General features: G+C 40.7%; 1 protein-coding gene across 1 annotated transcript; it reads left to right on the top strand.

Moving 5' to 3' along the window:
• Positions 1-57: 57 nt before the first annotated feature.
• Positions 58-1114, top strand: LOC111652665 (splicing factor, suppressor of white-apricot homolog). The gene is made up of 3 exons (XM_023403008.2): positions 58-304; positions 688-840; positions 997-1114. Exons 1-3 carry the CDS (start codon positions 75-77, stop codon positions 1097-1099), a joined length of 486 nt encoding a protein of 161 aa, XP_023258776.2. The 5' UTR covers positions 58-74; the 3' UTR covers positions 1100-1114.
• The last annotated feature ends 529 nt before the right edge of the window (positions 1115-1643 follow it).

Below are 1643 nucleotides of genomic sequence, written 5' to 3'. Positions count from 1 at the left end.
ATACTCCATTTAATGATGTAATTTTTCCTCATTTGTTTACACTAAATACAGCAGCAGTGTACTATGGGTACTACATGCTTCCTGATGGAACGTTCTGCTTGGCCCCACCACCTCCAGGGATAGAGGCAACCTCCTACTACAATAATATGCCCTCAGCTGTAATGGCTGCTCCCCCTACCTCCTCTGCGGCCTTGCCTCAATTGGGGACACCCACCCCTCCTGAAACTATCACCATGGCACCACCAGCTACAGCCCCCTCTCAGGTCACCAGCTCTGCTGCTCCAGCAAGTGTACCAGAAACCAGGTAGGACATAATGGAATAAACCCTGCCTTAGTGGCATTAAAAAATGTGATTGAATTTCAGTGTTTTTGGTATTTCTCACTTCATCAAAAATGAAGTAATCTGATTTAAATATGTTCATAATTATATTCGAGAAACTTAATCAAGCATCAATGAAATGGATTCTTTGTTGGCTTAGTCAAAGCATTTACCTAAAAACCGTAATTAGTGGTGTTTGCTCTGCCTTGGATGTCTGGATGTTTTCAAGGTATAGCAATTGAGCAATGATCATTTTAACTGAAATTATTACACAGAGTCATTAGACACAAGTAAGAAGAAAGAGCACAATTTTAAATATATGAAACATTTTTCTCAGTTTAACACCTTTAATTTCCCCCTGAAAACAGTTCGAAAGCCGAAGCTCAAGTTTCCACACCAGCAGCACCAGCGATCATCCCCCCACCACCTGACATTCAGCCAGTCATAGACAAGCTGGCCGAGTACGTTGCTAGGAACGGTTTAAAGTTTGAGGCCAGTGTCCGTGCCAAGAATGATCCACGGTAAGTGTTCTCAGGTCAGGGTTTGGTTTTAGGAACTCTTATCAGTAACTTTCCCTTCAGATACCACAGACCCTTTCCTTAATCCTCTGGCTCATCTTTTATGAGTCTTCACCTCTCATCTTATACAGTGTGTGTTCTTCCCTTTGTCTACTGTAGGTTTGACTTTCTGCAGTCTTGGCATCAGTACAACACCTATTACGAGTTTAAGAAGAATTACTTCATGCAGAAGGAAGGAAAAGGCTTGGCAGAGGTACTATAAGCTTTATATATGTGTGAATGTGTTTCTGTGCATAAGAATCTGAGAGATGGAGCCTCTCCATCTTTCTTAGCAACTTAACATTCCTGTCCTGGTCTTGACACCTTGACACCAGATCAAAGCTTGTATATTGGACAGAGGGATGTGTTTGATACATTTGACAATACTACGACTACAGCACTGCCACACTTCCATGAAATTTGATATGGGTACTTGTGGTTCTTTAATAATGAATTCTAATGGTTATTGTTACAGTTTTTTTGCTACATATTCAGAAATGATAAAAACTCCCACTTAAATAATTAAATACCTTAATAGAGTTGTGCCAAGTGGCACATGAGTAACAGCGGTGCCATCATGGATGCTGTTGAAGAGGATTTTTACAGAACAGTTCAAGACAATTTTCAGAAAGAAAGGCCAGTGTTATTGGGCCCATATCAGTCAAGCAAAAACATGTTCAACTCTGCCTTTACAACCCTCAGACTTAAAATCGCATGCAAATCTGATGAAATTAAATGACAGCAAATGGACCTCTGTTTGCACAGTG

Source organism: Seriola lalandi, unplaced genomic scaffold (genome assembly GCF_002814215.2).
Source record: "Seriola lalandi dorsalis isolate HSWRI2012SDOR001 ecotype SW California unplaced genomic scaffold, Sedor1 jcf7180001973691, whole genome shotgun sequence".
Taxonomy (NCBI): Eukaryota; Metazoa; Chordata; class Actinopteri; order Carangiformes; family Carangidae; genus Seriola; species Seriola lalandi.
The sequence above is the reverse complement of the archived record's forward strand: the minus strand, read 5'-3'. Positions and strand labels throughout refer to the sequence as shown.